At 38.0% G+C, this 18,072-nt stretch overlaps 1 protein-coding gene across 3 annotated transcripts in view; it reads right to left on the bottom strand.

The window, feature by feature from the left end:
* ELP4 (elongator acetyltransferase complex subunit 4) overlaps positions 1-18,072 on the bottom strand; it is a 138,136-nt gene that overhangs the window by 44,829 nt on the left and 75,235 nt on the right. The window contains exon 10 of one of the 3 annotated variants that reach the window (XM_038138808.1): positions 5,594-8,181. The exons of the other annotated variants lie outside the window; for them this stretch is intronic. Within the exon in view, the coding sequence (XP_037994736.1) occupies positions 7,981-8,181 (201 nt within the window). The 3' untranslated portion in view covers positions 5,594-7,980. Of the gene's footprint in view, positions 1-5,593; positions 8,182-18,072 lie in introns of those variants that run through there. 3 annotated transcript variants of the gene reach the window in all.

The following is an 18,072-nucleotide window of genomic DNA, read 5'->3' as shown; positions in this document are numbered from 1 at the left end:
GAACATTTTTAATAAAAAACCCAGTTCCACATGTACTTCTCCACATTGTCCACACAACACACAAGGAAAAATCAAATAAAAGATTGTTTTCGTAGCTCATGTGTAAATACACTTTCAGTTGAGGTCAAACTGGAGTGGTTCAGATGCTAATTCTAAAGGAGGAGTCCCACCAAGGAACATGGAGCTGCTTTTACAGGCATTTTCAGATTTACAAAATCATGCTTTAGTAGTTCAGCCTAGTTACAATTTTTTTTGGCTCTTGCACAATTTCAAGGGTTTTGATACCAACATATGATATACAACTGCTGATGGAAAACTTCAGGTGTGAGTGCAGAAGGAAGCAAAAACATCTTTTTTCCCAATGAAGAAATTATCCTGGGAATAGGTCTGAGAAACTCCTGGTTTAGTGACCAGCTCTGCAAAAACTAACTCTGGAAAAACTTTGTTTCACCATTACTTGTCTCTCCACATTTGATCGATCTCTCTTTCAGCTCTCAAAAACCCTCAAAAACTCAAATGGAAAATGTTTTGTAGGGATGGACTCTGGTTCGTAAATCCAAACGGAGATCAATTAGCCAGGCTTTGCCTTGCAGCAGGGATTAGAAAATACACATTCAACTCTTCAACCCAATTAATGCCATATTCTACTGAAACACCACTTCAAGGAACTCAGAACATAAAATACAAAATATTTCTTTATATTACAGATACCTGGGGGAAAAGGTCAAGCAAAATGAATCCCCCATGAAGACTGGGAGAGAGATTTGATGTGAGTGTTTTAGATCCACAATAACCTTAGGAAGTTTAGTTCCTCACCCCTGAATGTTCATGCCACCTACCTTAAATTAGGATCACTGAATTTATTGATAAATATTTGTGCATTTTGGCAGTGATGCAGTCTAAGAAGAGGTGATAAGGGGTAAAAACACACAGCAAGAATGTGAAAAGCAGCTGAATGAAGGAGATATTAGTGAAGGAGTGCAAGGAACTGAGAGAAATGGCTTCAATATATTATTAGAGGTGTTTGGTTTTACTTATTGCATTGTTTCACATTAGGAGATGCATTTGGATATTTTCCCACTCTCTAAGTATATATCCACTTGATAATTAAGCTACTACTTTTTAAGTTTATCCAATAAGTTTTCAATTTATTCCACTTGATAAATTGTGGGGTTTTGTCCTATGTCTGCTTCTTCCCATTCTGTTTACACTCTTCTAAAAATTTGCTTTGCTTCTGAATATATTTAAGTGTTCTTTTAGTTCATATGAATGACTGAAACTCATCTTGACACACTGTTGAGAACACTTAAATTTGCTGTAGCTATACTTTAATCTCTCTCTCCATTGTTGGTTATCACAATAAAAGAGTGTTTGACAGAAAAGAATATGTTTTAATTTACATTTACTGCTGATGTCTTCCTAATAACCACATTGTTAAGATCCCACTTACTGTTTAATTACTTAACATCATATCAAGAAATGTCACGGTCCAAAGGGTGGTTTTTCTAATAATGAGTGTATCTAATATCCAGGCTGTGTCTAAAAGAATTCTGTATCAAACAGTTTTAAGTAAAAATCAAACACCAATTTGTGTTCTCATATTAGGCTAAACATTTTGAAACATGAGACATATTAAAAAATAAAATAAAAAAAAGAAACCAACTAGACAAAACCAAGTGGCCACTTACAATTTTAAAAATGCCAATTTTAAAAGCACTCCCACTTAGATTCTTCTATTATGACATGGAAAAAGAGCAACATATTCTTTGGATGAGCACTCATCATATTCCCTCTTTCCTGTGAGAAGGAAAGCAGTTTGTGAAAACCTCTGGGATGAACTCTATGAAAAGGGGAGATATTCCAGTTGTGCACATGGAAGAGCAATGGAATCTCAGTGAAATGGCACAGATTGCCCCCAGTCCTGGCTGAGCTCCCCTAAAACCCATGTTCATGTCAAGAACAGGGCTGCTGCCTTCTGCATCAGGCCCTTCATCTCTTTGGTTGATGCAAGTAGGATCAGGACCAGCTGATTAATTCCTGCTACACCAATTAATTTAATGTCTCTCAGGCTTTCCAAAGAACAATTGACTTTGTCCTCCCTCCTCTCAGAGCAGCCTGAGGTCTGTGGGCTTTATTTGGTTCAAAATCCCACTGTGGATCTGAGCAACTGCCTGCATCATTGGCAGGTTTCTCTCTGCCAAGTCGGACTGAAGAGAGCTCTGTCAATGTCAAAAGTCAGTGTTTTGTGACTCCCCCGTGGTGTTAAGGACACAGAGCAGGCTGAGAACAGAGCAGCAGGACAGCTTCAACATGAGGAAGGTGAGATACAGCTGTCCCAACATCCTGTTCAACACAGGAGCTGCACTTCTCCAAGAGAACCAGGAGTGTTTGAAGACTCTGTCACTCCCAGTCTGGTGTGTCAGAAGACTGAGGACTCAAACCCGCGCTAAGAAACATCCATCCTAACTACTACTATGGGTTTAGCTCTTCAGGAGAGCTCGTCCTCATCCTCATCCTCATCCTCATCCTCATCCTCATCCTCATCCTCATCCTCATCCTCATCCTCATCCTCATCCTCATCCTCATCCTCATCCTCGAGTATCCAGCTCACACTGGATTTAGTTATTCAGGAGAGAAGATCCTGGTGCCACCTGAAACGCCGGCTGTAGGAACAGGAGCTGAGGGTTAAATTGATGCACAAACATTCTGCTCACTGGGTGCAGTTCTGCATGTGGATGTGGCACATCCAGCTGGGTGTGGCCATGCTGCACAGAAATCATCTGGAATCTTCCCTAAATTACATTCAAATGCCCAAGACCAAGCATGCTGGATGCAGAAACACCAAAATATCACTGAATTCCTACAGAATTAGCAACAGGAAGAGATGCAACTTACAGAAAGGTACTCATGTCACTGGGATTCTAAACATTTCCTAAACAATACTGAGCTGTTTCATCTCCACTAAATGAACTGTTAGATTGATTCTTGATGTCACTGCTGAATCAGCCAAAAAAACCCCAAAATCTGAATCACAACCAGGTCGTGGATCCAAACAAGAATAACACTTTGGAATGATTATATTTTAAAAATTGGTTTATATGTTCAGAATTAGAAAAGAAAAACTCTGATTAAAAAGTTTTTAAAACAAACATAACTGAAAAAAAAAGCTTTTTAAAAATCATTAAATGACTGCCTATTAAAATGCTTATTTAAGCTTTCCTCTGCCACTTACTATTGTCAAAATATACAGCAGTAGTTAATAAGACAAGACTAGACTTAACTATTGGCTCTCATAATAAAACATGAAGATAAAAATGAGGCTTGGTGTAATTTATACGAGAGAAAATGATGTACTAAAAGCAAGACACTAAATCAATTTTAAACACCAAACACAATTTATGTCTGACTTTAAAACTCATCCTCCAAACATTAATCTAGACAAAGGCCAGAAACTGAATGAGGCTTAATTTGTGAAACTGATACCTTTCATCATAACCTTTAGCTGAAAAGGTCATTAGATATATTATATCTAAGTGAGCAGCTTATCCCTGCTTCATTACTGATAATTAAGGCAAGTAATATTTTCTTGACAGTAATGTGTCCAGTAAGAGATATTGTCTAGTTTGCATAAACCAGACATTAATTACCAGAGTAGTATCAGAGATAAAAAAAATTAAGTACCTGTGTAACATAATTTCATTATTTTTTCTTCATTTCCTTAAAGAATTAGCAGGCTCAGAAACATAATGAGCATATTAAGAAATCCATTTTCAAGCATTTATTAAAATCCTTATTACACATTACACAAATATATTTTTGCACTTACATAAACAGAAATGAAGGCATCTTCACATACACACATTATTTAGATATTTTGTCATCTTGCTTTACAGGGCAACATTCAATGGTGAAGTGGAGTTATCAAATAACAGGTTCATATTTGGACTTAATTTCAAATGTTAAGGCTTTCATATAGATGCAATCACAAATGATGCCAAGACCTCTGATCTGCAGCTTTGACACATGCAAAGGCTGTTTCCCCTCATTTGCATAAATGGTATTTTTGCAGCTATGCAGAGCAGCACAGGGATCAAATATCCATGTGAGGATGACAACGCTGTGCCTTAGATCATGATCCTGTTAACAGTTTTCATTTCTCACTAGAAACTACTCTTAGTGTTTTTAAAAGCTGTAGTGCACACTGTTTAACAGATAGAAGAATGAGAGATGAATTTTTGGTTTTCCCAGCTTTTACAGAGTTGGGCAACTGAGAGGCATTTAAAAGGACTTTATTCCATTACCAGTCTCGATGAAGGGTGAGACAAGAGATGTAAAACTCAACACCATTCCATCAGAAGCCAAGCTATTTCCTGGTTACAACACCTTATAAATGTTTTTCAGCCCATTAGCTTTTGCTACACCATGCTGCTGTTACTTCTAACACCAATCACCCACATTTTTATCCCTATATTTTTACCACCTATATTTTTACCTGGTCCTGCTACAATGCATCTTTCACAGTTCCAATTCTCCAAATTATCTGGTGTTTTTGCAAGGCCATATTCTGAAACTTGTTGAAACTTGTTTCTGGTTCAGTCTCTCTCTCAACAATGTCATCTCTGCTCCATGGCCTCCCTAAGGCAGCACACCTTATCTCAGAGTTTGCACACAGATGTACAAGGCTGTGTGAGCCTTCTGTCAGGTTTGGAGAATCCTTTACAAACCCATTTCCCTCAACGAATTACCTGCAATGGTTCCCTCTCAAGGTATGTTACCAAAACTACCAACCTGCACTCCACGCTAACCTAGACAAATGCTGTCCAGAGAGACTTTTACCCCTTAGTCAGGACACAATCCATAGAGGCTGCTGTCACCCTGTGCCCTGCAGAAACCATAAAATTGGTACCTTATCCTTTTCTCCCTTGAAGTCCTCTCCCCATGAGCATTTGCACGATGGGAGCTCCAAGCAGCATTTCCCACAAAGCATCACTAATTTAGAGGAGGGCCCAGGGCTCCTTGTTGGACAGACAGCTGTTACACTAAAGCCTGCTCCCTACCAGATGTGGTGGGCTCCAAAGAACATTCCCTGGGCTTTGCAGGGAAAAGATACCCTGTCATCAAAGGTAGAAAGAAGATGGGTGGGAAGGAGTAGGAGAAAGACTGTCACAGCTATGGATATCAGCTGTGACTCCCTGGAGCTTGGATGGACATATTCAGAACCAGCCAGAGGAACACTTCTTATATTTATTTATATTATATTTATTTGTGCACATTGTTCCGAGCCAGTTAATGCTTTAAGTTGGCTGACAATGTGTTATCACCATGGTCATTTGTCAGACACAGACCTTAAACACTGGAAAGTTAATTGGAAGATCTGTTTTGTGATAACCACCTAATGAGAAACCAGCATGAAAGCTAAATTAAGGAAAAATAGGTGAGTATCTGGAGAAGACAAAGAAATCTTTCAGTAGTAACTGAAACAATTAAAATTCTGATTGAGTCTATTTTTGAAATTTGTGTTATGCAAAATGACCATTTTGCATCAGCAACTTTGACACAAAAGCATTGCTTGAGTTAAAAGAAATGTAAGGAAAGTGAGGGTAAGATAATGCCCGTGCCTGTATGTGCTGCCCCCTCACCCCTGAGGCAGGACCATCTGCAGTTGTAATTAATGTTTTTTCCTCCTTCCCCAGGGCAAAGACCAAAAAATAGTGGTGAGATAAAGTTGTGTGAACTCGCTGGCACCTGTGAGAGGACATGGAGCTGCAGTTGTGTTCATGTGAGACCATAACAGCCAGAGCATCGTGAGTGCACAAAAAAACTAAATCTCAGCACATTGGCATTCCCACCACTCAGTCTCTCACATGGTCCAAATCCTGGGCACAGCCCGATTTTTCCAACAGGAGAGTAACCAAATTGATTTTATTTAAAGAGGAGATTCACTTAACCTGGAACACATTGTCACTTCAAGCCAAAATAAAGCTATTGATGCTCTCACTGAAAACTGGCTGCGTTCATCTGTGCAATCCTGCCAGACTTGCTTGTGACAGCAGTACCCAAAATGGCATTTCCCATGGCAGATGGCCAGGATATTTCTGCCTTTTCTTTCGGGTCAATACCTAGTCACGGCCTGGCTACCTGTGAGGCAGGAACCACCATGGGGAGTGACCAGGTCACAGCAGGACCTGAAACCAAGCCCACACTGCCATTTGCTCACAACTTCAACATCCCAAGGACCAGAAATCAAACCAGAAGTCACCACCACAAATATTAACATGCTATTTTAACATCTCCTTTGATGGAAAATGCCCTCATTCTTCCCAGTTTCTTGGGTAGAACAAGTGATGGCAATCACTGGCACCTGGCAGATACAACAACCAAGGTTATTTTTACTCTAAATATCCTGAATTCAGTTCTGAAGAAGTTGCTGATTAGCCTACAGACTCCTTCTAAATTAGAACTATTATTCTTTGACATCAGAGCAGTACTGCTGAGTTAGTGACATGTAAAACATTGCTCATTGGTGTCAGGATTTGTAGGATTATGGCATATGATACTGCAGATGGCTATTTATTTATAAAGTGTAGCACTGTTTCAGTCAGGAATTATTCATTTGTGGCATAATATTGACAAAAATCTCTTGCATGTATATCCTGAAACATTTGCTGTTTTCAGTGCTACTTCAAATAATGACTTCACCCATCTGGTTCTACTCCGTATTTTGGTTAAAAAATGATCTGAGTAAAAACATAAAACAATCTTTTTTAGCCCATTCAGAGAATCAGTATGCTTTAATGGGTAATCACATTAAAATTATTAATATCTCCTATAAACCAGCAAAAGAAATTGTTTTCTTAACTGTTATTTCTCATTTTGCAATAGATAAGTTTTCGCAGTGTGAATTTCTAATCTTTGACTTTACAAGTTCTGGCTGTCATTTGATTGTGGGATCTGTATTTTCCTTTTTGACAGAAGAATGAAACTGAGGTCCAAATTACTAAACTGGAATAAATCATTTCATTTATAAACAAAGCTACTTGAATCTTTTCAAAAGACAGAAAATTGCAAAAAAAACCCCAAAATCTAGGTTTTCTGTCCCACTGAATATACAATATACACAGAAATGCATTTTGTATGAATTGCATTGTGAACATTGATTAACCTCTCCCAACTAAATGATATCACAGTCATTGAGATAGCAATGCAAACATAAGTTATTTTCATTTAAATATAGGTTCACAAGAAACTTCTAATTGTAAACTGGCTCTGGAACAAAGTTCTGAATCTGGTCTGCTTAATGAAATTAATAAATTTATACATTATACTATACATTTATATATATTATACATTACAAATGTATACAGATTGCTCATTTCTTAGCCTGATAATGTGCTCAATGTGATAGTTTCCTATTATTCCAGCAGACAGAGGATCTTGTTATTTTTAGTAATATTTCATTGCTCCTACTTCCCCTCGATTGTTGTTCAATTTGGCAGTTACTATGACACTTATTCTTCTAAAACTGTCAGTAACACACATAATGTAATATTTTTTCAAATAAGAAATGTAATGCTGGAAACTTTGAGAACCTCACTATAGATCAAAGGCGTAAACTTAAGTTGACAACTCTTCCTAATAAGTCTTTGCTTTTCACAGCTTGCCTCAGTTTAAGAGGCAAAAATTAGCATTTACTGCTTGAAATGCTACCACTGCATCTTCAGCCTCTCAAATCTGAGCTCAGAAAGGTCAAAATCCAAATCTGATTTATTGACAAACTGGGGAAACAGCCACTGCCCAAATCTAGCCACTGTTGGCAGTTATAAAATTAATTTTGCAGCTGCATAATTATTTCAGTGTTAATTTGACTAGAAAACAAATTGAATATTCTGGATGACTGTACAGAGGATGACAAGAGATGGAATCAGATTTTGTTTTTAAAGGCATTCCAAGGAAGGCACATCATTTTTCTCCATTGTTCAGTTAAAACATCAGGCTTAAATGTGTTTTGAGCACTTGGGAACAAAGTACAGACTCCTTGAGAGTGTTCAGAGTGGGTTTCCTCCAAGAGCATGAGCATGAATGTGTTCTCCTCGTGTCCCACACCTTCCCCTGCGACACACAGGGAGCAGGGGGAGCACCACTACAAACCCGACAGCTTTCCAGCAGGTTTTGGCCATGTACCTGAAAATCTCATTTTTATTTTAAGGTTTTGACAAATGGAAAAATCATGTTTAAAATTCTGACATCTAAACCTGCAATTTCATGCTCCATCTATGCAACATCCCCTTTAGATGTAAATACAACTGAAAGTAAACATCATTTAAAATTATTCCGCTTAAGTTCAGTACTATGCATTTTCTCATATTAATTACCTAGAGAAAACAAAACAAAAAAAAAACAGTCAAAAAAATTGCAGTAGCTCTTTAAAAATGCAACTCTGGACCTACATTCCATATTCACAGTATTCATTACACTCTTTGTCATCTTCATTACCTTATTATGTATTTCTGCTTCTCAGGCCCACAAAATTTTTGCAAATAGCAACATCATATAGGCATGAGTAAAAATGGTGTTAGTTGGACCTTTGTAGCCTGTTATTGAAATGCAAAATTTGAAGTTATGTTGTGTGAGAAATTTATACAGGAAATTTTATTCATGGTGTTTACAGATGATGTTTATCATCTTGTGTACATCTATACTAATTCAGATAACCAAAATTTATTTGATTTATCTTTCGCTTTATCTTGATTTATCTTTGGTTTATCCTTTTGATATTTGATTTATCATTTGTTTATTCATTTATTTTGTCAGCTGCACTTGCTAGCACAGTCAAAAACAGTTTTTGGTTTTTTGGAGCAGTGTTTCAGAAACTGTTAAAAATGCTGAAATACGCTAAAAATTTTATATTCCTCAGGAATAATTTTGCTTTTTGTTTGACACAAAGTCATTCTTGAACACTGCACCAAGGAAATGAGTTTCACGGGTCAGTCTCCTTGTCAGGATGTTCCAGGGTATCAGTCACTGTTGTAAATTGAGAAGTTTAACTGCTGTTACTTTTGCTGTTTGCTTCCTACACTACAGATAAAAAAAATTAGGGAAAGAACTGGCACAGAATTCAATATGGAAATTTCTTGTTCACCTGATGTGTAATTGAAAAATGGCAATTTTTATGAATGCAGTCTCCAAGCTCAACCACTTTAGTATGAGCATCAATGCCTAAGCTTCTTTTTTTTTTGGGAAAAGGTTAAAAAAGTCCACTTGTTTAATGCAAAACCATGGCTACCACATAAGCTTAGCCAACTTCTTTTCTACAACATTTGTGAGGCTGTGCAATAACCCTCCTGTGGAACAGCTGCACTGACACAATGGGCTGCAGACGTTTTTACTGTCCTAATAATCCACATATTAAAGAGTCCCTAAATACTCATTGATGCGACAGACCATAACAACTCCCTTGGAGCTGCTTCAGTTTATCAGGTCAGTGATCTGCATGCTGAGGATTCCCCAGGTACTCATTGACAGGTAGCATCTCATATACACTTGTACTAAAACAATAATTGCTTCAAAGGAACTGTTAAATCCCAGTCGCAAGCACAAATTAATTTAAAACCACTGAGACAGCACTTTGTTTTTTCTACAGATCTGACAAATCTGGACAAATTTACTAGACAAACCAAGACATCAGAGCAAGGACAAGCATCCCCACATGGTATGGCTCTTAGCATTGTCTTAAAAATGCCACCCACCTTGGCCTCAATGAATTACAATCACTGCCTTTCTGCTAGGCAAGGGTGACCTAAAAACTGTCCTGGCCACTGTTAGAAAAAAGTGAACTAAAAACCTATTATAGAGTTAATAATCTTAATGGAAGATGTAATTTGTTGTTGCCCATGTCCTCACTTTCTTTCTCTGTGTAGTGTTTCTTCTGTCTTCAACTCTTTACTACAAATCACCGAACCCCTTATTTTTTCCTTTCTCTTTTCTTACATATCCCAACAAGCGTTTAGCCTTGTCAGCCCAGACTCCTTTAATTTCTTACTCTATTGCTACCTCTCACTAAATATATGCCCTGCAGATTAGAGGAAAAACTAGTACAGCCTCAAAACCTTTTCACCCAAAAGAGCCTGTGGTGGTTTACCTGCAGCTCCCACCCAATGCATCACAAATGAGTCACACTCTAGTCAACTTTCTGCCTTCTTCTGAGTTTCAGACAAAGCTGAGCATGAAAGTGTTCATGCCTACAGTCAGAACACAGCTCCTCTGAAGGCACAAGTCCAGAAAAACAGGCTGATCCACAGTGTTGAGCTAGAATGCCTTGGAATCCATGCCCAAGATGAACTTCAGCCTGATAATGCAGCCCTTTGGTACAGGAGCTGTATGAAATTTTGGTACAGCTGTATGAAATTTTGGTACAGCTGTATGGAATTTTGGTGTACAGCTGTATGGAATTCTTCAGGGCTCAGTCTGATATTCCTGCTAGCTCTTACATCACTTGCTCCACAGGGCTCTGAAATCATACACTCCAAGTGTTATTTATAGCCCAATCAAGACACAAATCAACTGCACTGCTTGTTTATGTCACTTGCTTTTTATGAGCCATTTGTGTTATGGCTACCAGGACTCATAGATCCAGCTGACACTGGCTGTTGTGTGCTTGGGAAAACATGCTTCATGAGAATTGTAATTCCAGATCAGATGAGACCTCAATCAAATTTCCATTAACAGTCGGGGTAGATGCAGTGTTCTTGCACAGAACTCAACAGCTCAAAGCTGATAATCAAAACAAGGAACCACAACAAGAAGTGGAAGCATCAAAATTCCCTGAACAGATCCATGACTTGCATAATACTGACTATGATAGAGGATACAAAGTGATTTAAGAGATTAAAGAGATAATATGATAGCTGATAGTAATGTAACACTGGCACTTAGACACTGCCAACTCAGATTGTGACAGTTCACTTCTCAAAACCTAAACAGCATCATAGAAATAAAGAAGAAAGCAATACCTCTTCCCATGGAATACTCCTAATAGGTAACGTTTCTTCTTGGTCTATATATTTTTTTCCATTGCCAAGACCTGAATTGTTTCTCTCCAGCCTTTATCTTTATCATCTTGATAAATCCAGACAAATTCTAAGCACTACTACAAAGATTATTTTTCTAGTCCAGCGCTTTGGTTAGGAACACCAATGTCATTCTAGCCCTCCATTGTCCCATTTTTTACTGATGAAGCAAACACAAACCACATATCTTAATTTTCAAGGTCCTTGCAATTTAACATCACTTCAAATATCTTAAACAGCAGCATGCTTATCCTATATCTGTGAAATCTATCTTTTGTTTTCTCTTCTTAAGTTTGGGATGCTTTGCATACAAAAACTCCCATAATGTCTCATTACACTCTTTCAAAAATTCCTCAAAAGTTTCCTCTATCAAAATCTCTTCTATCTTAGAACATATATGCTGAACTAATCTAAGGCTTAGGCTAGGTTGATGAAATCCCAACACAGCAAATCACTGACTTTTTTCTGCTTAAGAAGATAAGGACTGGCACTGTTAGCTTGAAAAGCTCTCCCAGCCTCATCCTAGTGAAACTGTAAATGATTTTTCTTGATGGAGCCAAAGGATTGGAGATAGGGACAGGTGTGTGTCTGTGTAGCTCTCTCCACAGCAAGAACCCTCTTTACAAATGAGGCCAGAGGTGTTAGAATCCTCATTCTGGACATGAACTCGTAAATGAACCATAAATTCAAGGTGGGCCAGCATCTTTCTGTCGCGGAGAGAGACTCCTACAGGAAGAATGCTTGTCTCTTGGGTGCTTCCTGCTTCCACTGGCAGAGGGTTTGTGTTCTTTCGAAGCAGTTTTATGGAACCAGGGTGCCTAAAGGACGTGGGCACTGTGTATCAGGAGAAAGACAAAATGAACTAAGTAAGTAATGGTGACAGTGTCCATAAGTCTTCATCATTGTCTTACACAATCTCCAGCAAGATTTGATGGTACTAAGTAGACCTATCTCCAAAATAAGTGCTAAAGCAGCACCAGATTGAGGGTGAACAATCCAGAAACAAGAAATTGTTCACACACTTGTGCTGAAGGGAGGAAAGGCAGAGTGATGAAACACCTGAAGCAGCAGTAGTATCAATAAAAGTGGTTGGATTGATATGTTTTTTCTGTGCTGTGTGATTGAAGCCAGTTCTCTGAATATTCATGAGGAACAGGTTTCAGTCTGTGCAAAAGCTTTTTTTGTGTTTCTGTCTTTGTGGGGTCTGTGAAGAATCAAAGACATCTAAGTATAAGCCTAGAATTTTTAATGTTGTGTGGAACTTTCACCAACTGTGTAGCTGAATGAAACAATTCATCAAACAGTAGTTTTCCAACCAGAGATTGCATTTCTTTCAGCAAATCAACACTATTAAGTCACAAGGACTCTCTGTTGCCAAGGAATTCAGAAAACAGTCCGTGGCAGTGCCCACAGCATTTGGAGCAGCCTGATTTGAAGTTCTGCTTGTCAGCTGAGCTTCCATCCCAGAGGACAGAGACCCCTCCCTTGAATCTCTAGGACACAAGACTGACTTTCAGGCTTCCTTTTGTTAATGAGCTCGTATTAACAGCCAGCAAGAGTTTGGTTGCTAATCAAGTGTAGCAGTAAAGAAGCTCAGGCACTAAGCCAGCTGCTGAAGGCATTCCAATATTTGGTGTCTTTGTCTGAATCTCAGAATTATTGCTTGGTTTGGGTTGGAAGGACCTCTGGAGATGATCTAGTCCAGTCTCCAAGAAGAGCAAGATCCTCCCATCATGGTTTTTAAAAGAAAGATGGGGAAGGTGGGAAGTGAAGAGGAATGCAGGATGGATGGGAACATCAGTCAAAGAGCAGTGATCGCAGCCCAAAGATAAACAGCATTAATAATATAAACAAATCCATATGCCAACTGCTGCCCATGTGGCCTGATTCAGCACTTTGCATTTAGTTATATTTACTCCATTTTCACAAAGCTTGAAACTGTATGGAAAGTACATACCAACATTAAAAGTTTTAGTGAGACTGTTGCTAATTAAGTATTTTCCAGTAGCTCTCTTGACGAAGACATAAGGTCTTTAGTCAATTGAAAGTCTGAATTGACACCTTCCAAACATCTGCTGTATCCCAGGAGTTGCATTTATGTCTGATCTGTGAAGTGTTTTTCAAAGGATGTGTAAAGCTTTATAAATGGAATAGAGAGCATAACACATACTCCTTTATAAAAATTACTACTTTTTTGAAGTAGAATTTTAAAAGCCTCTTCTAGTTTCAGTCTCTGAAAGCACAAATCTAATTTCAAGAGGATTTAAAAGTTATGCTTCTGTAATACAAAAGTACTCTTAATGATCTCTTATTACTTCTAGAATAACAAAGGGGTTATTAACCACCACACTAGATATGGAAATTGATGAGGGAAAGCTACCTAGAATTACAGACCAGATTTAAAAATAACTGCATTTTCATCTTGAAATGTAATGTTCAATGACATTGCACATAAGTACATTTAGAGATCCTAAGACATGATCAATAAATTTAAGTGTACAATCAGATTAACAAAATTATTTAAATATATATGCTCAGTATTTTTAAAGGATTGTTGGTTATCTTGAAAATGATATGATATTTTTCATTTAGTTTCAACTGCTGATGGATTTGCAGTCCCCTGCAATTCAAATCCCTCTCCCTCAGTTCCCTGGGCAGTGCAGTGGTAACAGGAGGAACTCCTCTACCACCTCCAAACCCCTCTAACATTGTTTTATAGACAATAAAACCAGTGCAGGTATTTAATATGCAACAGAAGAGGCTTGAATAAGGCCTCATTTTTGTGTGACAACTGCTCATTCTGATGTGGACAAGAACATTTACACATGAGGAAGGTCATGACATCAAGTCGTGGCTGAAAGCTTTTAATGCCGCACAGGAAAGAGCACACAAGAAAATCTCAAATCCAGACAAAGAATTTAGGAAGTTATTTTTTAAGAAGTCGTGGTTAATACCAAAGGAAACATTAAAAAAAAAAAAAAAAGTTCTGGAACCATGCACAAACCAAACAGCTTCCCCCAAGGAGTGGAAGATGTCAAGGCAATAGGACACAAGCAGCTGTGGGTAGCTCTGCTTGGGCTGCCAGGTCTGAGATGGTGACACTGCTTTCTGCCCCCAAGACAGCAGGTTTAGAGTGACCAGCACCTACCCAGGGCACTGTATTGGGCCACAGGGGGACACTCAAAGGGAAAATAATCAGAACGAAGTCGATTAAAATAAACAAATTAACAAATATGGAGAGCAGGACATAAATTATGGGTAGATTTAGTACATGGCTGCTGTAACAGGTGAGCTGAGCATGGCTGTGTGGCTGAGTAATTCTTCCGTGCCTTCAAAGCAGCTGGTTACTAAGATCAATGATTTATATATTCAAAAGGGTGCTGATTCCTCTGGACTTGTTGGCTGGAAATGCTGTAGAAAGCATGATACCCATATAATTTAGCTTCCTCCCCAAAACTGAAATAGATACGAGCACAACATCCAGCTGTCAAGCATTTCAAAAAGATTACTAATTCAGTTTGAACTTAATCTGCTGAATGAAAGTACTTTAAAAATGTATTTCAGCTCTAAGGAGAAAAGTCTGAGTTGTGTGACAGAGAAAAGTTGTGCGCCATTGCCACTCCCCTTTTCAGCAACAGGAGTGAGCTGTACTTATTTGAAAGGACAATTTGAGTGGGGATCTTTGTGCTGCTGTTAAAATACAAAAAATACCAGCAAAAACATGCTGTTACACAAACCAGTGAGGAATCAAAACATATCCCAGAGTGAACTCATCAGTGTTTTCTGACTGCATTATCACAGAATCATAGAATATCTTGAGTTGGAATGTAGAATCATAGAATATCTCCAGTTTGGAATGCAACCAGTGTATCTTTTAACTCAATATATGGAAACTATAGAAGAAAACTACAAAGAAATTAGCTATCTAGAAATACAACTTTATTACTCTAACTATTCAGAAGGGTTGCATTTGAAAAATTAATTATATCTGATGAAGCATTAGTGATACACCTCACTAATGAAAAGCAGCACTCTTGACATAGGCTGCTACTTAAAATATTATGATAAAAGTGAACTCCTACAAAAAGGACAATATTTGGCAAAAAGGAATCCTAGACAGCTTTTTACTCTGAAGATAATTTGAGTAATCTTACCCAGAGATAAAAGGTCTGTCTTGTCAGATCATATTTGTACAGTCAGGTTTTTAAACCAGTAACTATGCACAATATGAATAAATTTACAGTTTGGAAAAAAGAAGTAAAAGATTACTTTTGCTTTTTCATTCTTTCTCAGGTTCTGCGCTATCCAAATGCTTCAAGCAGTTTTGGTAATGGTCAACAGAGTAACAGGTTCTTTGCCTGCACTACTGGAACTAGCTTAGAACTTCCTAACATCTCTCTGGATAGACTTTTCTGCAGCTTAGGGAGTTATTCTAGCCAAGCTTTAATGCACAGACCGTTGTTCTGTTTGTCCTTACTTTGGTACTTCTCACATAATTTTTCTGCTGACCAATCTTATGGCTGCTGCTGAGCTCCAATCACAGTTCTGCTGTCTCTGAGGCCTGCCTTTTGCAGCTTTCCCAAAACACTCTGATTTTATGGATTCCCACAAATCCCCCTTGAATTTTCACCTCCTATGCACCCAATATTGGCCTGGTTAATCTCAAAGGAAGAGCTCTGATGAAACAAAGATCCCGAAAGGCTTCACAAACCCAAAACCCTTTAGGTTAGGAGAAAGCAGCAGCCGCGCGCCCGCAAACAAGGAAGTCTAGGGGGAAAAGAAATAAATTAAAAAATCTCTGCCTATACATGCTCTGCAAAAAAAGTCTCCTGACACAAATAAAAGGATCCTCCCCAACATATGGAGGAGCTGCTCTGCCCTTCCGGGGATGGTCTGTAGCTATGTTCACCTCGGGCACGCCAAGGAGAGGTGAGTTGTCAAATGCAATTTCCATCAGGGGCTGGCTTGGTTGAGGCACAGGAGCTGGATGCAATGATGATAGATAGTTTATCCCAGCCCCAAACTGCCGCCTGGGAAATCTTGCACGCAAACGAAGAGAAGCTCAGGCATTATTAGTGTCAAGGAGGTACACACGGGCAAAATTTGGTTGGCAGCCAGGCAGGATGAATCAAGGCGAAAAAGTGACCAATTGCATGTTCAAAATGGAAATGGATAGGCATGTCGTAGTTTGGAAGGGTTTTAAACGCTAGGAAAAAGTCATGCATTATTAATTATTCAGAAATAAATATTTAAAAAGTCTCGCTCTGTGGAGAAATACAATTTTTAAGTCAATGTAAATTACATGTATAGTGTCCTAATTTTTAGGCTTCTTTATCTCAGAAGCTTCACTACGACAGTTCAGAGGACTTCTTATTATATAACTTTAAAATACTCCCATTCAGAGCATTGCAGATTAAAAAATTATCTACAAAATAAACATTTTAAAAGCAAATAAACGGTGTATTAGTTTTTTGAAATATTTGTAAACAAAGCAACCACTTGTGCCCCTCACAGTGGAGTACAACGCTCATATTTATCACCTTCACCTTTTCAAAGCTACCTAAATATTTAATGAACTAAACAGCAGAATCCACCTGTGTGAGCAATCACAATCCTTGGTTCTCTAAATAAATAGCAAAAAATTGCTAAAAGAGAATGTCCTCAAGTTTCATTGCCTGAAGTGATACGCTCTGACAAATCTAACAGCTCTTTCTGTGTCATTCCTAATGCACTTGTCACTCAGTATTATCCATCCTCATTAATGACAATGGGAAAGTTTATCTTGGGAACACGTTTTAAATCATCCACTCTTTACAATGGGACCATGAAATCTCTTACAAAACATGAGGCGGGAACTACTCTGACAACAAAACCCCTTCCTGGCAGCTTTACTCTTAATTCCTGTTCAAGGAATAATGTGTTTATCACACAACCACACGGAACAATATATTAGATGAAACTTGAAACAAGAATAGCTGCTTTGATTTTTCAAGATGGAAAGTGATTTTCCAATATTTTTTTTTTTATGTTGGGAACATTAAATCTTTCAGGGATGTAATTTTGTAGGGAACCATACTTCCTCTTAAAAAAAAAAAAACCCTGATAAAATAGTTTGGATATTAATGGTGCCACAGAAATAGTGATACTGCTCACAATAAAAATTATCATTAAGGGATTATTCCTGGCTTTGCACAAATTCTGCTTTACTTATAGATAATTTTACCAGAAGTCTAGATTATATGTATAAAACCACTCCAGTTAGGCATAATTTCCAGCAGTAATATTCTGTTTTGATGATGAATTCTGAAAACTGATATGCTCCCTATGTCAGCACTATGCAACAGATGGATTGGAACTATTTCCTTTATTTTGGATGCCCTAATGTAAAAACTACAATATTCATTGCTTCTATTTTCATCATCTCATTTGTAACACCACCACAAACCTTCCATAAAAGCAGCAATTAACAGAAGTTACTTTCAAATGCACCTGACCACAATAAATGCTGATTTTTTGGATCAATTTGTACAGTAACAACAGAATTTCAGGATGAAAACCCGAGAAACTAAAATTAATGAAAATCAAAGAAGCTGCAAGAAAGTATTCCAGTTATTCCAACTTGTGTGAGCACAGACAAATACACTGAATGTGCAGGATAATACTTCCCTAAAGGATGCAAATACACATCAGGGTGTGGATGAACAAAAATGGGGAAGCAGAAGCAGTGAAGACCATGGTACAAATAGAATTTTAGCTCAGACAGAGGAAAAACTGCTTCTTATATGAGATTATAAGTAATCCACTGACAAAATCCATTCACTGCAACATTTCTACAATAGGGCCTTACTCTACTAACACAGTAAAAATTCTCCTTTGTAGATTTAAGGGTGTTTCAGTAGCCTGAACCTAATATTTTTATGGCCTTTTCAAAGTCAAAATGCCCTTTTCAGATCAATAAAAAATAATCAGAGATGCATTTCCACCTTAAAACTGTCTTTTGCATAAT

Source organism: Motacilla alba, chromosome 5 (genome assembly GCF_015832195.1).
Source record: "Motacilla alba alba isolate MOTALB_02 chromosome 5, Motacilla_alba_V1.0_pri, whole genome shotgun sequence".
In the NCBI taxonomy this organism is placed as follows: domain Eukaryota; kingdom Metazoa; phylum Chordata; class Aves; order Passeriformes; family Motacillidae; genus Motacilla; species Motacilla alba.
This window is presented reverse-complemented; position numbering and strand designations above follow the sequence as displayed.